This window comes from Rhinoderma darwinii, chromosome 11 (genome assembly GCF_050947455.1).
Source record: "Rhinoderma darwinii isolate aRhiDar2 chromosome 11, aRhiDar2.hap1, whole genome shotgun sequence".
In the NCBI taxonomy this organism is placed as follows: domain Eukaryota; kingdom Metazoa; phylum Chordata; class Amphibia; order Anura; family Rhinodermatidae; genus Rhinoderma; species Rhinoderma darwinii.
Window position 1 is genome coordinate 18,199,635 of NC_134697.1, and position 19,413 is coordinate 18,219,047.

General features: G+C 44.8%; 1 protein-coding gene across 2 annotated transcripts in view; it reads right to left on the reverse strand.

Moving 5' to 3' along the window:
• The window catches only part of PYROXD2 (pyridine nucleotide-disulphide oxidoreductase domain 2), a 75,472-nt gene that overhangs the window by 21,089 nt on the left and 34,970 nt on the right, over window positions 1–19,413 (reverse strand). For both annotated transcript variants that reach the window (XM_075843077.1, XM_075843078.1), the window contains exons 9-12: window positions 18,617–18,714; window positions 17,565–17,706; window positions 13,639–13,773; window positions 11,406–11,478 (exon numbers count right to left, since the gene is read on the reverse strand). In XM_075843077.1, the coding sequence (XP_075699192.1) occupies window positions 11,406–11,478; window positions 13,639–13,773; window positions 17,565–17,706; window positions 18,617–18,714 (448 nt within the window). The remainder of the gene's footprint in view (window positions 1–11,405; window positions 11,479–13,638; window positions 13,774–17,564; window positions 17,707–18,616; window positions 18,715–19,413) is intronic.

Consider the following 19,413-nt stretch of genomic DNA (forward strand, 5'->3'; position numbering starts at 1 on the left):
TCCATATCTGCTTACCCTGCAGCTTCACAGCTCATTCACTACTGAGATCTAAACAATGTAGTAATCACTTTTTAATAGTGTGGGAAAATACATTCAGAATGAGGAATTTCAGCATATTTTGCCAATGACTTCACTGCTCAGCATATTTACCCAAAAATAACCCAGCAGCTGAAAAAGAAGTTCTTACAGATTGTTTTATTCTGCCATGGCGGACAATGTGTAGAGCAGGTGCGTCCATAGACGGGTGAGCCATAGGATAATGATAACATAGCACATATATATTGCCTTGCGATACCAGTATCTGTCTATTAAAAAAACATCCATAGACGTAACGATAATCAATGATGATCCAATTGTAAAGTATGTTGGATAGCTGCACCCGCTGATAAGCCCGATTTTATACATGCTGTCCTTTATCTGGTGTCCTCTCTGTCTTTAAGCCTAGACTGTCATAAATTGCTGGCCATAGACAGCAAACGTGACAATCTGGCAGAAGCATGATGGAGTATGCTAGAATATTTCACCCATTTTTTTTGAAAATTTATTTATGGGTTTTATTTACTTTATTTATTTTTTCACATAATTTTTTTTTTTTATTAACACTTTTTTACTTTACTGGGGGCTGCCATGTTTTATTTCATCTGTGTATATGTCTCTACACGACACATACAGAGATGAAATATGGCAGTTACAGGGCATAGGACATAACAAACGGGAGCCGTTCCTTACATCCTCTGCTTCTGCTGTCTAGCTCTGCACTGCGCATGCGCAGTTCAGAGCGACCCAGCATAGAAGCTGGTTTGTAGGGGGAAAGCTGGCGCCATTTTGATGAAGACCGGCCGAACTGCAGGTAAGATGTGTGTGTGTGTGTGTGTGTGTGTGTGTGTGTGCGTGCGGGGTGGGGGGTTGTGTGCGTGTGGTGGGTGGTTGTGTGTGTGGGGGGTTGTGTGTGGCACGGTTGCATGTTTGGGGGGTTTGTGTGTGTGGGGAGGGCTCTCGATGGAGCAGCGGTGCTCGCCGCTGTTCCTTTAAAACAGTTGATTGGCGGCTATGAAGGATCAGCGGCGCTGATGATCCTTCATAGCCGCTTATGAGCTGTTTTGAAGAATCAGCGGCGAGCACCGCTGCTCCGTCGTTTCTTGCTCCTACTGTGAATCGCACTCTAGCGGCGGTTCACAGTTTTACAGCCTTACAGGGGGTTGTGTGCAGGGTGCTTTTGGGTGGGGGGTTGTGTGGTGGTTTGTGGGGGGATGTGGGGGGTGCATGCAGGGTGCTTGTGGGGGAGCTGTGGGGGGGGGTTTGTACAGGGTGTCGGTGGGAGGGTGGGGGCAGAGTTGTGTGCAGGGTGCTTTTGGGGGGGTGCGTGCAGCGTGCTTGGGGTGGTTTTGTGGTGGTTTGCGGGGTGTGCATGCAGGGTGCTTATGGGGGTGTCTGTGGGGGCGTGCGTGCAGGGTGCTTGTGGGGACCTCTAGTATTTCTTGTGGCGCAGGGGCGGAGACAGAAGTCGCTGTAGGTGAGTATAAGTATTTATATTTTTCATATTGCTATCTTTATTTATTTTTTTGTTTTGCAGGTTCTGCTGGACCTAGTGGACTATGTCGTAGATTTGGTGGACTACTGCGATGATCAACGTTTTTTAAAAAATCTTTTTTAAATAAACTGGTTAACGAGGGTCTTTTCAATAATTTCAATAAAAATATTTTATTACTCGTCGTCCCTACTCATTTAATGAACTACGTATACAATACAATTTCTTGGGACAACACCCATTTTATTACATGCAGGCCTGTAGCTATGCTCACAAGGTCATTCGACACTTACAGGAACAAGACTGGGATGAATTCTTCTTCACTTAACCCCATCTCATCAATGCCAGAAAACACCGATCACTACTTACTATAACAATTTAAGACAACCGTTTGACTGCTCTAAATCGAGATCAGGCGTATCTTACAGGGTCGACCACTTAGATCAAATAACCCATGACGATATCCTGTCATCTGTAACTACGGCTGCCAAATACCTCCCATCAGCCATGTACTGGGAAATGTCCTTTAAAATAGCTCATAGGGCTTACATCTCCCCTCACAGGGGCTTTCTCATGGGTAACTCCTCTGACCATTCGTGTTTAAAGTGCGGAGCACCACACACAGACTTATTACATTGCCTCTGGTTTTGCCCAACTATAGTTGACTTTTGTCGAAAAGTACAGCATTTTGTATCAAACACCCTGTCTATATGATGCCCCTCCACCCAGCAATGGGGTCTATTTGGGATACTGTCACCTTCCATGACCCCTTTCCCGAAGAATTACAAAAAACTATTATATTATGTCTCTGCGGCTGCTAGGAAGGCGATCCTCCAGGTTTGGATAAATAATACACCCCTCCACCTCCATCGTATTTTCCTAGAAAAAGTATCATACCTCTTCAGAATGGATTGGGTGGAAACCTCCCTTCAAAAAGAGCACAAAACTGGAACCTTTTTTAAGCTATGGGAGAACTTTATACCTCTGTTACCACATATAAAACAAAAACTAGTTGCATGCTTTGGTTCCACAACTTGGTATCTGGTGTGGCACCGATACCTACACCGTGTTCCAAATTATTATGCAAATGTTATTTTTCGCTGATTTTCCTAAATAGTCGATGCAAATGACAGTCAGTATAATCTTCAAGCATCAACCGTTGGAGTATAATGCTAATTTTATTGAACAAATCTCCGAATGATAACAGATTTTTTTTTAGAAGTAAAAAACTCAAAATGCACTGTTTCACATTATTATGCACAACAGAGATCAAAACATTTTAACCCTTTCACGCCGCAGCCCTTTTTCAGATTTTCATTTTCGTTTTTCCCTCCCCACCTTCCAAAGGCCATAACGCCTTTATTTTTCCGTCGATATAGTCCTATGAGGGCTTGATTTTTGCGGGACAAGTTGTAGCTTTTCGTAGCACCATTTATTTTTCCGTATAATGTACTAGAAAACGGGAAAAAAATTATTTGTGGGGTAGAAAATGAAAAAAACAGCGATTCCATTCCGCCATGGTTTTTTGCGCGCCATTTTTACGGAATTCACTGTACAATTAAAACAACATATTCATTTAATTCTATGGGTCAATACGATTACGCCGATACAAAATATGTGTAGGTTTTTCTATATTTTACTACTTTTACAAGTAAAAACCTAAGTGTAAAAAAGAACATTTATTTTGTTTCGCCAAATTCCGAGAGCCGTAACTTCTTTATTTTTCCATTGATTAAGTGATATGAGGGCTTATTTTTTGCGGGATAAGCTGTAGTTTTTAATAATACCATTTTGGTGTAAATGTAATGGTTTGATCACTTTTTATTTCATTTTTTGTGGGAGATTAGGTGAACAAAAAATAGAGATTCTGGCGTTTTACTATTTTTTTTTACGGCGTTCACCGTGTGGGTTAAATAATGATATATTGTAATAGTTCAGACTTTTACGGACGCGGCGATACCAATTATGTTTATTTATTTAATTTTTTACTATGCTCTAGGGGGAAAATGGGAAAAGGGTTTTTTTTTGAACTTTTAATATATATATATTTTTTTACACAAAAAAAACAACTTTATTTAACTCATTTTTACATTTTTTATTAGTCCCCCTAGGGGACTTCAACCAGCGATCGTTAGATCGCTTGCACGATATACTGCAATACTAATGTATTGCAGTATATCGTGATTCTGACAGTCTCCTATGAAGCCCTGCCGGAGGCAGAGCTTCATAGGAGTACCAAGATTGCGGACCTGGGGGACTTCATCAGACCCCCAGGCAGCCGTGTGAACCAACGGCTCCCCCCGATCTCGCCGCGGGGGGGGGGGGGGCGTTGAGACGTTACAGGGGGTCGCCCCCCTGTTTTTAGTAATTTAAATGCCGCGATCTCTATTGAACGTGGCATTTAACGGGTTAAACAAGCGGGATCGCGCTAAAGCGCGATCCCGCTCGTAACCCGGAAGTGTCGGCTGTAACACACAGCCGACACACTCGCTCTATGGAGCGGACTCAGCCCGTGAGCCCGCTCCATATTCCCCCACCCGGCGTGTGCCGTATATATACGGCGGATGTCGGGAAGGGGTTAAAGGTTGTAAAGAGAACTAAAATGGTAATTTGTTGAATTTGCAGCATCAGGAGGTCATATTTACAGAAATCAAAAGCTCTTTTAATCAAAAAAAACTTAACAGGCCAAGTTACATGTTAACATAGGACCCCTTCTTTGATATCACCTTCACAAGTCTTGCATCCATTGAATTTGTGAGTATTTGGACAGTTTCTGCTTGAATATCTTTCCAGGATGTCAGAATAGCCTCCCAGAGCTTCTGTTTTGATGTGAACTGCCTTCCACCCTCATATATATTTTGCTTGAGGATGCTCCAAAGGTTCTCAATAGGGTTGAGGTCAGGGGAACATGGGGGCCACACTATGAGTTTCTCTCCTTTTATGCCCATAGCAGCCAATGACGCAGAGGTATTCTTCGCAGCATGAGATGGTGCATTGTCATGCATGAAGATAATTTTGCTACAGAAGGCACGGTTCTTCTTTTTGTACCACGGAAGAAAGTGGTCAGTCATAAACTCTACGTACTTTGCAGAGGTCATTTTCACACCGTAAGGGACCCAAAAGGGGCCTACCAGCTCTCTCCCCATGATTCCAGCCCAAAACATGACTCCGCCACCTCCTTGCTGACGTCGCAGCCTTGTTGGGACATGGTGGCCATTCACCAACCATCCACTACTCCATCCATCTGGACCATCCAGGGTTGCATGGCACTCATCAGTAAACAACACGGTTTGAAAATTAGTCTTCATGTATTTCTGAGCCCACTGCAACCGTTTCTGCTTGTGAGCATTGTTTAGGGGTGGCCGAATAATAGCTTTATGCACACTTGCAAACCTCTGGAGGATCCTACACCTTGAGGTTCGCGGGACTCGAGGCACCAGCGGCTTCAAATACCTGTTTGCTGCTTTGCAATGGAATTTTAGCAGCTGCTCTCCTAATCCTATTAATTTGTCTGGCAGAAACCTTCCTCATTATGCCTTTATCTGAACTAACCCGTCTGTGCTCTGAATCAGCCACAAATCTTTTCACAGTAGGTTGGTCACGCTTAAGTTTTCTTGAAATATCCAATGTTTTCATACCTTGTCCAAGGTATTGCACTATTTCACGCTTTTCGGCAGCAGAGAGATCCTTTTTCTTTCCCAGATTGCTTGAAACCCGTGGCCTGCTTAATAATGTGGAACGTCCTTCTTAAGTAGTTTTACTTTGATTGGGCACACCTGGCAAACTAATTATCACAGGTGTCTGAGATTGATTACACTGATCCAAAGAGCCCTAAGACACAATACCATCCATGAGTTTAATTGAAAAACTAATAATTAAATGTTTATGACACTTAAATCCAATGTGCATAATAATTTGGAACACGGTGTATATGATTCCTTAATATCCGTACTACATCATGATGACCATGGAGGATACACCTGTCCATCTCCTTTCCCTTCCTCCCTCCCTCTATCCTTCCCTTTCCACTTTCCTTATGGTTTATTTAGTGTGTGTTATGTCCTGTGACTTTTTGACACTTTTTCAATTTGTTTTTGGGGCAAAATCTCTGACCCTATCATTGCTTTATCAATGATCATTTGATGTATACTATATAGTATGTGCAATAATGGTATAAATGTTCAGAGATGCTGTTGCCATGGGACATCTTGTTGTTTGTTTGTGACGTTTGCAAATATCAAAATAAATAAATTACAAAAAAATATATATTTTATAACGTCTCTGTGGTTTTTTAATACTTGATTAGCGCCTTAGTAATGGCAGTTGTCTGTTTGACGATGTCCATTACTAAGGCGGAGCTTAATGTTAGCCAGTAAAAAGGCTGCAACTAACCCCCATTATTACCCCGCTACCCGTCGCCACCAGGGGTGCCGGGAAGAGCCAGGTACGATCCAGTGCCCAACCATCTGTTATGATGGTCGAGCACATGGGTGGCCGCAGGCTGGTATTACGAGGCTGGGAAGGGCCCAAAATGCTGGCCCTTCCCACCCTCGTAATGCTGGCCTGCTTCTGCTGTGTTGTATATGGCTGGTTATAAAAAAATAAAATAAAATAAAAATAGAAAAATGACGTGGGGTCCCCCCCATTTTTATAACCAGCCAGATACAACACAGCAGCAGCCGCCTAGCATTACCAGGGTGGGAAGGGGCACGGTTTTTGGCCCTTCCCAGCCTCATCATACCAGCCTGCGGCCGCCTTGGTGCCTGTCCATTGCTACAGATGGTCGGGTACTGGATCGTACCCGTCTCTTCCTGGCACCTCAGGTGGCGGTGGGTACCAGGGTAATGATGGGGGTTAGTGCTAGTTTTTTTTACTGGCTAACACTGAGCCACAACTTAGTAATGGATGTCGTCAAACAGACAACTGCCATTACTAAAGTGCTAATAAAATATTAAAAAAAACAGACATAAGATTTTTTTTTTTATTGAGATAAAAACTCCCACCCAAGACCCTTGATAACCATTTTATTTTAAAAAAAAACGTAGGTCGCAGTAGTCCACTGAATCTAGGAGCAAATTGGGTGAGATTTAACAGACCGCAGCATGTCAATTCCTGCTGCGGAAATGTCAACTTCTCCCGGCATTGTGAAAAACGCAGCAAAATACACACCATTTTCTGCAGTAAGAAACGCAGGAAATGGTGCGTTTTTTCCTCAGCGGAATGTCTGCTACTTTCAACAGAATTTCTGCAGGAATTTTCTGCCCTTAACCTTTTGGTGTGTCCTATAGCTTCTGCCAGCTACCATTTATACAATCTCTTCAAAAATGGAGGTGGACACTGCTTAGCAATTTTAAGACACCTTTTCCTGGCTTGTAGCCAAAAATCAGGAGGGGATGAGTTTCCCTCCCACATTTACAGCAGCTGTGAGTCAGGCTGCTTTGCCTGATTCACCTTGCTGTAATTCCTGGAAGTGCTCCCTCTGGTGGCCAATATAGGAAAACATGTCAAATTATTATTTAATTTTTAATACTTCCCACCTTGTGGAAGAAAAAAAAAACATTCCCTTTAAGGCACTTTTACCCAGGCAAACAATTGGTCAAACGAGCGTTCATATTGACGCTCATTCCTGATCATTGCCCTGTGTAAACAGGGCAGCGATCAGCCGATGAACGGGGAAACGCTCGTTCATCGGCTGATCGTATCTTTTATGCAGCACTAAATATTATTGTTTTCGGCAGCACATCTCCCTGTATAAACAGGGAGATACGCTGCCGACATGGTGTAAATGCACGGGGACGAGCGATCAGAGTAACGATCGCTCGTCCCCATACATAACCAATCATTGCTTCTTGTGAAAGGAGCAAACAAGTGCCGATCATCAAGCTGTCTCGTTGATCGGCGCTCATTTTCACGGCTCATATTGACCCGTGTAAAGGGACCTTTACACAAGCTCATGCCTCTTTACCATATCAATTTCACCTTCATCACAATATCAAATAATTGTCACATGTAAAGTTGCGTTATCATACTCATTATCCAAGTGTGTATGGCCCTGTTCACACAGAGTTTTTTTGCAGGCAGATTTTGATCTGCCTGCACGCCGTTTGCTACGTTTTTTCGGCCGCGACCATCGAGCGCTGTGGGCAAAAACGCTCTGAAAAACACTTTCTCTGCCTCCCATTGATGTCAATTGGAAGTCAGAGATGTAACCGCCCCAAGATAGGTCATGTCGCTTCTTTTTCAATTAAAATCAATGTGAACAGCGCCTAAAGCCACATTAAGCTGGGTCCCCCATACACTAGGATATACAGTTAGGTCCAGAATTATTTGGACAGTGACACAATCTTCATGATTTGGGTTTTGCTGCTACCACATTGGATTTGAAATGAAACAACTGAGATGGAATTGACGTTTAGACTTTCAGGTTTAGTTCAAGGGGTTGAACAAAAATATCCTGTGAAACGTTTAGGAATTGCCACCATTTTTCTACACAGCTCCTCATTTCAGGGGCTCAAAAGTAATTGGACAGAGTAACATTACCATAAATAAAATGTTTTTTTTTTAATACTTTGTAGAGAATCCTTTGCAGGCAATGACGGCCTGAAGTCTGGAACCCATGGACATCACCACATGCCGGGTTTCCTCCTTTGTGAGGCCTTGCCCGGCCTTTACTGCGGCTTCTTCAGTTGTTGCTTGTTTGTGGGTCTTTCTGCCTTAAGTTTTGTCTTAAGCAGGTGAAATGCTCGATCGGATTGAGATCTGGTGACTCGGCCATTGCAGAATATTCCACGTCCAATCAACTTGCTGCATTTGGTTGAATCTGAGCAGAAAGTAAATCCCCGAACACTTCAGAATTCATCCGGCTGCTTCTGTCTTCAGTCACATCATCAATAAACACTAGTGACCCAGTGCCTCTGGCAGCCATGCCTGCCCATGCCATCACACTGCCCCCACCATGCCATCACACTGCCCCCACCATGCCATCACACTGCCCCCACCATGTCATCACACTGCCCCCACCATGCCATCACACTGCCCCACCCATGCCATCACACTGCCTCCACCATGCCATCACACTGCCTCCACCATGCCATCACACTGCCTCCACCATGCCATCACACTGCCTCCACCATGCCATCACACTGCCTCCACCATGCCATCACACTGCCTCCACCATGTCATCACACTGCCTCCACCATGCCATCACACTGCCTCCACCATGCCATCACACTGCCCCCACCATGCCATCACACTGCCTCCACCATGCCATCACACTGCCTCCACCATGCAATCACACTGCCCCCACCATGCCATCACACTGCCTCCACCATTTCATCATACTGCCCCCACCATGCCATCACACATCCACCACCATGCCATCACACTGCCCCCACAATGCCATCACACTGCCTCCACCATTTCATCATACTGCCCCCACCATGCCATCACACTGCCACCACCATGCCATCACACTGCCCCCACAATGCCGTCACACTGCCCCCACCATGCCATCACACTGCCTCCACCACGCCATCACACTGTCTCCACCATGCCATCACACTGCCCCCACCATGCCATCACACTGCCTCCACCATGTCATCACACTGCCCCCACCATGCCATCACACTGCCACCACCATGCCATCACACTGCCCCCACAATGCCATCACACTGCCCCCACCATGCCATCACACTGCCACCACCATGCCATCCCACTGCCTCCACCATGCCATCACACTGCCCCCACCATGCCATTACACTGCCCCCACCATGCCATCACACTGCCCCCACCATGCCATCATACTGCCCCCACCATGCCATCACACTGCCACCACCATGCCATCCCACTGCCTCCACCATGCCATCACACTGCCCCCACCATGCCATTACACTGCCCCCACCATGCCATCACACTGCCCCCACCATGCCATCACACTACTCCCACCATGCCATCACACTGCCTCCACCATGCCATCACTCTGCCCCCACCATGCCATCACACTGCCTCCACCATGCCATCACACTGCCCCCACCATGCCATCACACTGCCCCCACCATGTTTTACAGAGGATGTGGTGTGCTTTGGATCATGAGCCGTTCCAAGCCTTCTCCATACTTTCTTCCTCCCATCATTCTGGTCCAGGTTGATCTTAGTTTCATGCTGTTCCCGAACTGGGCGGCTTATTTACATGTTGTTTGGTAAAGTCTAATCTGGCCTTTCTATTTTTTAGGCCGATTAATGGTTTGCACCTTGCGGTGAACCCTCTGTATTTGCTCTCATGAAGTCTTCTCTCTATGGTAGACTTAGATACTGATACACCTACTTCCAGGTGAGTGTTCTTCACTTGGGTAGATGTTGTGAAGGGATTTTTCTTCACCATGGAAAGGATTCTGCGATGATCCACCACTGTTGTCTTCCGTGGACATCCAGGTCTTTTGGAGTTCCCGAGATCACCAGTGTGCTCTTTTTTTTTCAAGAATGTACCAAACTGTTGACTTGGCCACTCCTAACATTTATGCTTCTCTCTGATGGATTTCATCATTTTGTTCAGCCTAACGATGGTCTATTTCACTTGCATTGAGAGCTCCTTTGACATGTTGTGGGTTCACAGCAACAGCTTCCAAATGCAAATGCCACACCTGGAATCAACTCCAGACCTTTTAACTGCTTAAATGATGATGGATCAACGAGGGAATAGCCCATGCAGCCCATTAAATAGCTTTTGAGATAATTGTCCAATTACATTGGTCCCTTGAAAAAGAGGCAGCTACATATTAAAGAGATGTAATTCCTAAACCCTTCCTCAAATTAGGATGTGAATACCCTCAAATGAAAGCTGAGAGTCTGCACTTTAAGCCCTATATCTGTATATTTAATATGTTTTGGTAAACAGCTAAGATGCCAAAACTTGTCACTGTCCAAATAATTCTGGTCCTAACTGTATATATATATATGTATATCCAAATGCAGCAACCACCTCCTGCCTTGGACATATTCAGATATGCAAGGGCCAGGGGTGAAGGTGGTATTTGTATCCAACCAGCCCTCCTGCTCTGTACAGAGTGTACTGCTTGACATGGAGTGGTGTCACCCGTTGATTAGGACAACTGTTGCTAGGCAACCTCCCAGGCTTATTTACTTTTGCACAGCATTTGCATAAATCCCTGTAGACTCGCTAATAAATAATTACAGTGGGAAAGTTTATTGTTAACGTCTGTTTACAAATGGTGATAAGACCTTAGATCATAAAGAACAGCAAGTGCTATTGGGTCCCTAAAGCAAAATCTGCAACTCGGCCCTCCACCTACTATGTGCTATTTACAATACTGGTGTCTTTTCAGGAGGCAGGGGGGGGCCATTGGGGTGCAACCGCTACCCCTGCACCCCCTATAGCTATGTCCCTGCTGGTAATGATACCTCCAATAAGGCCGGACGTGGTGGAAAAAATCCACGTCCAAATCCACAACGAATCCACAGCAAAATCTGAATGTGGATTTTGCCGTGGATTTCACATGAATTTCACCCTATGCATTGCTTTTAAAAATTGACCATCCATGCATAAAAATGTGAATGATCCTCGCTCCTTTCATGATACCTTTACATGTGCACAGAAATCCTACTGATCTGATTTCTAATCACAGCGTAGCGACTCCATGTGGTCGTATCAACAATTCAAAGAGCAAGTTTCCAGGATGTGCTACAGAATTACAGCTTTTGCCGGGTTCATAAATAAAAGCTACTGCCGTTTATTATTCCATTATTGTCTGTGCTGCGCGCAGACACATTATTCCGTGGCCATAGATTAGATCATTAGCACCGGAGTAAATATATGTTCTTTCGTTAGCTAATTGCCGTAATTGAGTCTCAGGAAACCTACCATTTATTTTGGTAACTGGGGACTTGGCATCAAACCGTGAAATCATTGTTATAAAATCTTCTGGCAATCGCTCCTAAAAATAAGAACAAATACACAAAAACTTCCAGTCATACAATAATAAAAATCACCTGAACGGACACAAAATCAGTTTTACCGAGGTGTAAAGGATATGTATCGTTTTGCAAACAATTGTTTTACTTTTCCAATGCATCTAAAATAAAAAAATGAAGCAAATTTGCAAACAGTGTAATAGATAATGTTCTTCTTATTATTCATTAGATGAAGCCTCTAACATCATTATCAAGATGCTCCTAGCAATAAAAGCCGAATATGACGGACTATCCCACGAGGGATATCTGCTGTGTGTGTAATTCTGTTCCGATGTCATTGCTTTAAATAAAAAAACACTTAAAATGTAATATTTTTCTTTACCCCTGTAGACTAGAATATGTTACATCAAATAACCAGCGCAAACTGACTTTTCAACTTTTGCCTTATATTCTGCCTGGCTATTAAAGTGTATATTCTGGATATAGCATTGATAGCAAATCCCTAGACTGGGACATCAATGTCGGATCTGTAGAGGTCCGACCTCTGGGACCCCTAGAAACAGCAGAACAAAGGTACAGTAATACTCAATGGATTGACAGTGCCCCCTCACTGCAATAACCGACACAGCGCCATCCGTTTGTGTGGCCATGTCTGGTACTTCAGCTAATTCCCATTCAAGTGAATGGGGCCAAACTGGGGTTGAGCTGTAGTACCAGACCAAGCCTCATATAAGAGAGCGACACCATATAGGAAAATGCAGTAAAGTGTCTGCAACCCTTTCTTTCTGCTAATCAGTCAGGATACCAGAACTCAGAGGGAGAAAACCCAATTCCTTCCCTCTACAGAGCAACTGTATCGGTAAGGCTATGTTCCTACAGTGGTCGGTGCGTACATTTTCCATTTGTGTCTGTAAATGCTCCCAACGCATACGCCGAATGGGTTCATAGTCCCATATGGGCCCATAGGATGAGTATATGTGGGTATACTTTTTTACCGTATAGGAAAGCACAGCGGTATACTATTTTTTTTTTAACAATGGTTTCCAATAAACGACGTATCCAATGGAATTAATGGAAGGGGGAAACAAACACCAGGCCTCTCTGTACTGACTGGCACCATAATGGGGGGCCCATTTTGATCTTTGCTAAGGTGTCTCCATCTCGGTTGTGCACCACTAGCTTCGCTCTTGTACACGTGAGCATTCGATTTTAGCCTTTTAGTACATTTCTTCTACTTATATACAAATATTGGGATCCAGTATGTATTATTTCGAAGTTCAAACCACAGTATGGCTGCCTCCTCAGAGACGAGATGACGAGCCTCATTTGATGACTAAGTCCCTTTAACCTTCTGCGATATTTTTTTTCCTGGAATTACCTTCTAACCATACATTATAGGTGGTCTTGTTAGAGGAGTTAGTAGCATTACTGTAATATTGTATTACGCTACCAGTCATTAACAGCATAAGTATCAATCTGGCTTTAACGAGATTCTAGACTATCGAGCTGTAATTGAGTATGGAAAATTTACTTGTAATGTTAAAAAACCTCTAGGGGGACAATGAAAAAATGCTAATATAAAATCTGCTTCTATGGCTCAATCTTCTGCTTCTGATCTTGTGAAATTCCATTTCTCTGCCGGAGACTAGTGTTGGGTTATCAGATCCTAAGGACTATCCAGGGACAAGAGCAAATACCATAGAGGGAAATCATGGGGCCCATGAGAAGAAGGGCTTATCCAATCCCACTTTCTGCTGGGCAGTATGGACAAATGGCCACAGGGCCATGCCCCAATCTGTCCTAGAAGGAATGGGATAAGGGACTGCAAGAAGTGCTGGCGAGTCCTGTCCCGGGATGATAGGGTGTTGTAGCATGAACCAGAAAGGGGACCCCATTTTGATTTTGTTATGGGGCCTTCTATGCTCTATGTACGCCCATAGTCCAGTGATTATAGAAGGACATTACTGTAATCACATGGTTCTTTAATGGGCAAATAGAATTGGAACCATATAAAACAGTCGTCTGCAATCCAGGGCTCTCCATCTGTTGGAAAACTACAACTCCCAGCAGCCTCTGACTGTCATGGCCTTCTGGAAGATGTAGTTTCTTAACAAATGGAGAGCTTCAGGTTGTAGACCTCTGATATAAAGCCTCATTGGGCTCCGATCTTCATGCAGTCTTACCTTTGGAGTCATACTTAGAAATGTGTGCTGAGGTGTCGCATTGGACAGGACCAGTCTACTGCGTACTTCTGTTCCATCATGTAGGACTACACCAATCGCTTTTCCTTTGTCATCCACCAGGATCTGTTCCACTGTCTTTAAAATGAAATATAATACAGTAAATGCTTAAAAAACCTTAAATTCTCATCATGTCCTCAAGTGTAAGACATAGATAAGAGATAGAGGGTATATGATAAAAGTGCTGTATCTCATTGGTGAAAATGATGGGTCTAACCAGTGTTTGTATTCAAGGCTGTGAGCTCTGCTGATTTCTGCAGACACTCTAATAGGAAATATCTAAGTACTACCCTGCTAGGACCTTCCTTCTCAATGATATCACTACAGAACTATACTTCCTTGCACTCCTCGGTGTGTGTCCATTCCTGCAAAGTGTGAGGTCTATTGGTCCCTTTCTTTCTGTGTGCATGACCAGAGGACCGAGCGTGCAACCAGTGGCGTAACTACCGCCGTAGCAGCAGTAGCGGCTGCTACGGGGCCCGCGGCATGAGGGGGCCCGTGTCGCCCGCCGGCACGGGCCCCCACCATGGCCGCAGGCTCCGCTAGCAGCCGCTATGGCTGCTACAGCGGGACGCCACTGAACAGTACGGCAGAGCAGGGAGGTATCTCCCCGCTCTGCCATTAAACAAAATACATGTATCCCCTATCCACAGGATATCCACAGGATAGGGGATACATGTGTGATCGCCTGCAGCGATAGGGAGAACGGGGGACTGAAAGTCCCCTGAAGTTGTATGGCGTTCGCTACGGGAACGACAACGCTGTATGGCGTTCCCTACGGGGGGACTACGCTGTATGGCGTTCCCTACAGGGGGGGGACGCTGTATGGCGTTCCCTACAGGGGGGACGCTGTATGGCGTTCCCTACAGGGGGGGGCTGTATGGCGTTCCCTACAGGGGGGGGCTGTAAGGCGTTCCCTACAGGGGGGGGGCTGTATGGCGTTCCCTACAGACCCCCCTATAGATAACGCCAGACAGCCCCCCTGTAAATAGCGCCATACAGCCCCCCTGTAGATAACGCCATACAGCCCCCCTGTAGATAGCGCCATACAGCCCCCCCTGTAGATAGTGCCATACAGCCCCCCCTGTAATAGTGCCATACAGTCCCCCCCTGTAGGGAACGCCATACAGTCCCCCCTGTAGGGAACGCCATACAGTCCCCCGTAGATAACGCCATACAGCCCCCTCTGTAAATAACGCCATACAGCCCCCTCTGTAGATAACGCCATACAGCCCCCTCTGTAGATAACGCCATACAGCCCCCTCTGTAGATAACGCCATACAGCCCCCTCTGTAGATAGCGCCATACAGCCCCCTCTGTAGATAACGCCATACAGCCCCCCTGTAGATAGCGCCATACAGCCCCCCCTGTAGATAGTGCCATACAGCCCCCCCTGTAGATAGTGCCATACAGCCCCCCCTGTAGATAGTGCCATACAGCCCCCCCTGTAGATAGTGCCATACAGCCCCCCCTGTAGGGAACGCCATACAGCCCCCCCTGTAGATAGTGCCATACAGCCCCCCCTGTAGATAGTGCCATACAGTCCCCCCCTGTAGGGAACGCCATACAGTCCCCCCTGTAGGGAATGCCATACAGTCCCCCCGTAGATAACGCCATACAGCCCCCTCTGTAGATAACGCCATACAGCCCCCTCTGTAGATAACGCCATACAGCCCCCTCTGTAGATAACGCCATACAGCCCCCCCTGTAGATAACGCCATACAGTCCCACCGTAGATAACACCATACAGCCCCCTCTGTAGATAACGCCATACAGCCCCCTCTGTAGATAACGCCATACAGCCCCCTCTGTAGATAACGCCATACAGCCCCCTCTGTAGATAGCGCCATACAGCCCCCTCTGTAGATATCTACAAAGGGGGCTGTATGGCGTTATCTACAGGGGGGCTGTATGGCGTTTTCAAAAGGGGGGGTATGTCAAAAAGGCACTATCTACAAGGGGGGGGGGGGCCCCAGTCAAAAGTTTGCTATGCGGCCCAGTCTTTCCTAGTTACGCCCCTGCGTGCAACCTTAACATATCAGGTTTAACAAACACTTTGGCCCCATGCACACGAACGTGCAATTCCCCCGAATATCCACGGGAGAATTGCGGCCCCATTCATTTCTGTGGGGCCATGCACACGACCATGGTTTCCACGGTCCGTGCATGGCCCAGGAGCCTGGACCACAGAAAGAACGGACAATTCTTATTACAGCTGAGTTCTGCAGTGCAGACTCATTGAAAATAATGGCCGCGGCCATGTGAACAGCCCGCGATTTGCGGTCAGCACGGCCATGCACATGGCTACGGTGGTGTGCATGAGGCCTTTCTGTGTGAACAGACATTGACCGAGCCATGGGGAGAAATGCAGAACTTTGGAGAAAAAGACTGTATTCTGTAGCAATATGACATTGTCATTTTTATCTGGAGGCATATTTTACATGTTCAGAGCTCATCCACACGTCCGTATTACTGCTCCGTTTTGTACGGAGCCCAAATAGGGCTTCCATACAGGAGCATGAGGCGCCTACTGTACGCCGGTATGCCTCCAATTTCTATACATAGCCATACAGAGGTTTTCTCCTCACTAACCCCCAAAAAATATGGCATGTTCCATTGCGTTGCTTCTAGGGGAGAATATCTCCAACCATCCGGTGCCCAATGAAGCCGGTATGTCAGTGCACAGATTTATGTCACTGTACAGAGGCCCTTAAAGGCTATGTACACCTTTGAAACGTTGTTTTTTTTTTTTAAATATGTGTTTGGTGCAACTTTCTAATTACTTTTTATTAAAACTTATTTGTAATTTTTGAGATATAGCTGCTTTGTATGCTGTATACAGAACAACTGTATCTAGTGCTGAAACCTGTATCCGTCATATCAGCGGGACTGACGAGTTCAGTGACAGCGGGTCGAGCTCTTACCGATCACATCCAAGTTCATAATTTAGATGTGATGGATTACAGGTGAATCCTACGTGTCAGAGACACACATGACCCGCTGTCACTGAACCCGTCAGTGCCGCTGACCTGACAGATACAGGTTTCAGCACTAGATACAGCTGCTCTGTATACAGAATACAAAGCAGCTGTATCTCAAAAAGTAAAAATAATTTTTAATAAAAAGTAATTGGAAAGTTGCACCAAACACACTGATAGACATTTTTATTAAAAATATATAAATCATGTTTTCACAGGTATACATAGAATTTAAAGATCATTTCCTCTATGTTGGGGGTCTGGCTCATGGACCGTAAAAATAACATCTTCTGACATGCCTACATATCATAAGATGTTTAAAGTTACATGCACCCTTTAATGAAAATGACTCTTACTATTACAGAGGGGTTGCAGGAGCTTGCAGAGTTTTAGAAGGGGCAGTAAATGAGAAGAGGAAATCATTAGTGGGACTATAATAAAAATAAGACAGTGGAAAAATAAAACACAAAAAGAACAGAAACGAAAAAATTACCCTACATGTCCACTGGTGCAAACAATGTATTATGATATAGTAGATATATACATACTACTGTATACCTAGTAGATTTTAAGTATATGGGAAAGCTAAAGAGCAGCATTGTCCTGTTTTACTGAAGTCAAAAATTATGTATGGCCGTTTCTTATGACCATTCCAGAGGGGCGTAATACATCACATATTAGGGTCTATATTCCGTCCGCAACACCCAGATCCCATGAGGTTGAACTGAACCAAACCTAGATCACCAGAGAACACTATTGGGATCTACGTTCATTTCAATAGAACCACACAGGCTCCCAAATGGAAGTATATGGTATATACTCTGGGGGTGCAAGACCCGGAGGAGTTGTCAGTGGGACCTCAGCTGCAGTCAACATGAACTATCAGTATACCTTTTCTGTGTAAATTTCAGCCCCTGATTCCTCAGCAGCCTTGGCGATTGCATTGGAAACCATGCCCATTCCTCCTTCTACGTAGCCCCATGATCCCTTCTTCCCTTCCAGTTCCCCCATGACGTGATGGAGTAAAACATACCTGTAATAGGACGAGAATGAGAGTCATATAATCACTTTATAACAAATTATCTTTCTCATTTACCGTTCATGTCCAACCATAAGCCTTTTATGCAGAAATGCATTTAACACTCAAGTATAAGGGCTCATTCAGACGAGCTTGTATCACGTCCGTATGATGGTCGTCAAAACAACGGCCGTCACACGGACCCATGCATTTAAATTGAGCCGTTCACACGACCGTCGTTTCAACGGAGCATGTGACGGGTCCGTGAAAAAATAGGACATGTCTAGCAATAGGACTCTAGTCTATGGGGGATCTGTAACAACGCGTTTTTCACCTCCGAGGTTAGCCCGAGGTTAACTACGCTCATCTGAATGTAGCCTAAGGGATTGTTGCCATGAGATGTTTTTTATTACGGTTTTGGCACCATTGCAAAAAAGGAGAAAAACTACTCCTCTCAATACACCCTAAATCTAACCTTTTTCGGTCATAAAATCCAGGACCATGATGCTTTGCTTCTGGAGCTACATGCAAAATTCTCCAAGCTAAGTAATGGAAAGAAAGTGACAACTACTCTAGGCTGGATTCACACACTGCCTAAATATCAGCCTAGAAATCCACACCAAACTCAACGACGCAATCCGCACGTGTTATAAGCAGATTTAATTGTGGATTTCACCTGATGAAATCCACAGTGAAAATCCACAGCATTTCCGCAGCAGAAACGGCATGCTGCAGATTTTTTATGCTGTAAGTGAATGGGAGATATGGAAACGAGTGAGAGAGGGTGTGCTGATGAAAGTAATGGGGAAGACTAGGGTACCCCGTACCAGTGATCAGTGGGGGTCCCATCGGTGGGGTCCACAGAAATCTAAATCTTTTTACCATTTAGGGTGGGACCATGAGATAGTGAATTTATCCCACATACCCACTGCCAGGTGTTGACGGACAGGACATTGCTCCAATCACTGCATCCGTCGCCAGAGTACATTTCAAAGGTTCAGACTCAAACCATTCATCTAAAATCTGCCAAAAGAAAAACAAAAATGTATTTTATGACAACCGTTATTTTATTGGGGAAGATTCATCAAAGGTAATGAAAAGGAAAAGTGGAACAGTTGCTCATCGCAACCAATCAGATTCTAGACCTAATTTTTCAGAGGCCTTTTTGAATATTAAGTGTATGTTCACACGCAAAACCAAAAACGGCTGAAAATGACGGAGCTGTTTTCAAGTAAAAACAGCCTCTGAGTTTCAGCCGTTTCTGAAAGCTTTTTGAGGCATTTTTTCTAGACGTTTTTGGAGCTGTTTTTCCATTGACACGATGAAAAACAGCTCCAAAAACGTCTCAAGAAATGACATGCTTCTTTTTAGGAGGCATTTTTTTTCCGTTGTTTTTTAAAAAAGCAGTGTAAAAAAAACAACCCGTGTGAACTAAACGACGTTTTTCCCATTTCAATGGGCAGATGTTTGTAGGCGTTCAGCTACCGGTTTTCAGGAGTATTTCGAGGCATTTGTGCCTTGAAATACGCCTGAATACACTGCGTGTGAACATACCCTGAAGAATCTGCTATGGGAAAAAACACTCCACTTTTACTTTGCACCAGTTTCGATACTTTTCTCCCATTGTGTTTTCAGAATGTCTATACAAAAGAAAAACCCCATAAAACGCCATCTTGAGATGCCCATATTTATATTGAACCTGTGTCAAGTACCCAGGATAAT